Genomic DNA, 2382 nt, shown 5'->3' with positions numbered 1-2382 from the left:
CTTTTGCTCAGAGATCATCTAATTCTTCCTGTCCCTTCCCATTTTGTGGTTGCTTATCTAAAGTTCACATACTGTGCCTAAACATCTCATTCTTTATTCTAATTTCTGATCAAGCTCAGATAGCTGAAGTTTAACACGTTTTTCACTTTTGGAGAGCTGCTTTCCTTTAGCTTGTAGTGAGCAAGAAAAACACAGTAGTTCATAAGTAAAGCACAAGGGAAAAATAATTTCAGATAATTCCTCAGTTCTTAGCTAGAGAGATAACATGTTCTTGGTCTTGGCAAAAAGTCTGTTAATTGTTTGTCAGTTACTCTGTCCCACATTTAGCCTTAATTCTTATTTTGGCAGGTATTTTTTGAAGGGAATCAATGAGTTCCGTCAAACATCTGGAGATGCCTGCCACCCTCAGACTTTGTGCTGAGCTCCCCATGCACTTCTCCATCTCTGAATTCTGGCCTCTGGCTCTAGCTCTCCTGTATTGCAGTGACCATGGAGTGGGTCAATGAGACCTTGTTGAGAGAATTTGTCTTCCTCGGCTTCTCCTCTCTGGCTGGGCTGCAGTGGCTGCTCTTTGCTGTCTTCCTGCTCGTCTACCTGTTCACCCTGGGTACCAATGCCATCATCATTTCCACCATTGTGCTGGACAGAGCCCTCCACACCCCCATGTACTTCTTCCTTGCTGTACTCTCCTGTTTTGAGACTTGTTATACCTTCGTCATTGTACCCAAGATGCTGGTTGACCTGCTGGCCCAGAAGAAGACCATCTCCTTTCTGGGCTGTGCCATCCAGATGTTTTCCTTCCTCTTTCTAGGTTGCTCTCACTCCTTTCTGCTGGCAGCCATGGGTTATGATCGCTATGTGGCCATCTGTAACCCTCTGCGCTACACAGTGCTCATGGGTTTTGGGATGTGTTTGGGACTTGTGGCTGCTGCCTGTGCCTGTGGCTTCTCTGTGTCACTGGTCACCACCTCTCTGGTATTTCACCTGCCATTCCACTCCTCCAATCAGCTCCATCACTTCTTCTGTGATATCTCTCCTGTCCTCAAGCTGGCATCTCACCACTCTCGTCTCAGTCAGTTGGTCATATTCATGCTTGGTGTGTTTGTCTTGACTATTCCCCTGTTACTTATCCTGGTCTCCTATGTCCATATCATTTCTGCCATTCTAAAAATCCCATCCTCTGTTGGAAGATACAAGGCCTTCTCTACCTGTGCCTCCCATCTCATTGTGGTAACTGTGCATTATGGTTGTGCCTCTTTCATCTACTTAAGGCCCAAATCCAATTACTCTTCAAGTCAAGATGCCCTAATATCTGTGTCTTATACAATCCTCACTCCATTGTTCAATCCAATGATTTACAGTCTAAGAAATAAGGAATTCAAATCAGCTCTTCGAAAAGCAATGGTTCAGATGTCATACCCTGTTAATTAAAGAGCTGGTTTTGTTTTTTCTTCCCCCATTTATTTTTATTAGTTGGAGGCTAATTGCTTTACAATATTGTAGTGGTTTTTGCCATACATTGACATGAATCAGCCATGGATTTACATGTGTTCTCCTTCCCGATCCCCCCTCCCACCTCCCTCCCCATCCCATCCCTCTGGGTCTTCCCAGTGCACCAGCCCTGAGCACCTGTCTCATGCATCCAACCTGGGCTGGTGATCTGTTTCATCCTTGATAGTATACTTGTTTCAATGCTATTCTCTCAGAACATCCCACCCTTGCCTTCTCCCACAGAGTCTAAAAGTCTGTTCTGTACATCTGTGTCTCTTTTTCTGTTTTGCATATAGGGTTATCATTACCATCTTTTTAAATTCCATATATATGCATTAATATACTGTATTGGTCTTTATCTTTCTGGCTTTCTTCACTCTGTATAATGGGCTCCAGTTTCATCTATCTCATTAGAGCTAGTTTTTTTTAAACTCTTCAGTTAATTGTAAGCCTTTTATATGCCAAGTAAAATGTGCTTTCAGATATTTTTTTATTTAAATGTAGAATGTGCTGAAAAGACATTTTTCATATGAAAAGAATGGGACTCAAAGAAGTTAAGATATTCTGGTTATCTGCCATGAGTAATATTCTAAGAAGGCCATGCAGACATGAAAATATAATTCATTTCTAGAATAAATTTCATTTTATTTCACTCTTGTAAAGATTAATCATTCAAAAACAAATATATCAGTTAATGAGAGCAAAGATGCACCCAAGCTATCTAGTTCAAAGAACAGAAGAAAAGATAACTATCTATTCTTACCCCTCCTGTTATCAGTTCTCCCTTTCCTGAAGACAACAGGTAACCTTGGTCCCTTTCATTCTACCACAGACTTTAGTGCCCTTTTTGTTTCCTGATTCTTCCACTCCCAGCTCAATCTACATATTGAA

At 41.5% G+C, this 2382-nt stretch overlaps 1 protein-coding gene across 1 annotated transcript; it reads left to right on the top strand.

Moving 5' to 3' along the window:
- Positions 1-450: 450 nt before the first annotated feature.
- On the top strand, positions 451-1437 carry LOC122677804 (olfactory receptor 10K1). The gene has a single exon (XM_043878068.1). It carries the CDS (start codon positions 490-492, stop codon positions 1429-1431), a length of 942 nt encoding a protein of 313 aa, XP_043734003.1. The 5' UTR covers positions 451-489; the 3' UTR covers positions 1432-1437.
- The last annotated feature ends 945 nt before the right edge of the window (positions 1438-2382 follow it).

Source organism: Cervus elaphus, chromosome 20, assembly GCF_910594005.1.
Source record: "Cervus elaphus chromosome 20, mCerEla1.1, whole genome shotgun sequence".
NCBI classification, from domain to species: Eukaryota; Metazoa; Chordata; class Mammalia; order Artiodactyla; family Cervidae; genus Cervus; species Cervus elaphus.
This window is presented reverse-complemented; position numbering and strand designations above follow the sequence as displayed.

Coding starts and splice junctions, on each gene's coding strand:
- LOC122677804 (XM_043878068.1), top strand. CDS start 490: ATGGAGTGGGTCAATGAGACCTTGTTGAGAGAATTTGTCTTCCTCGGC.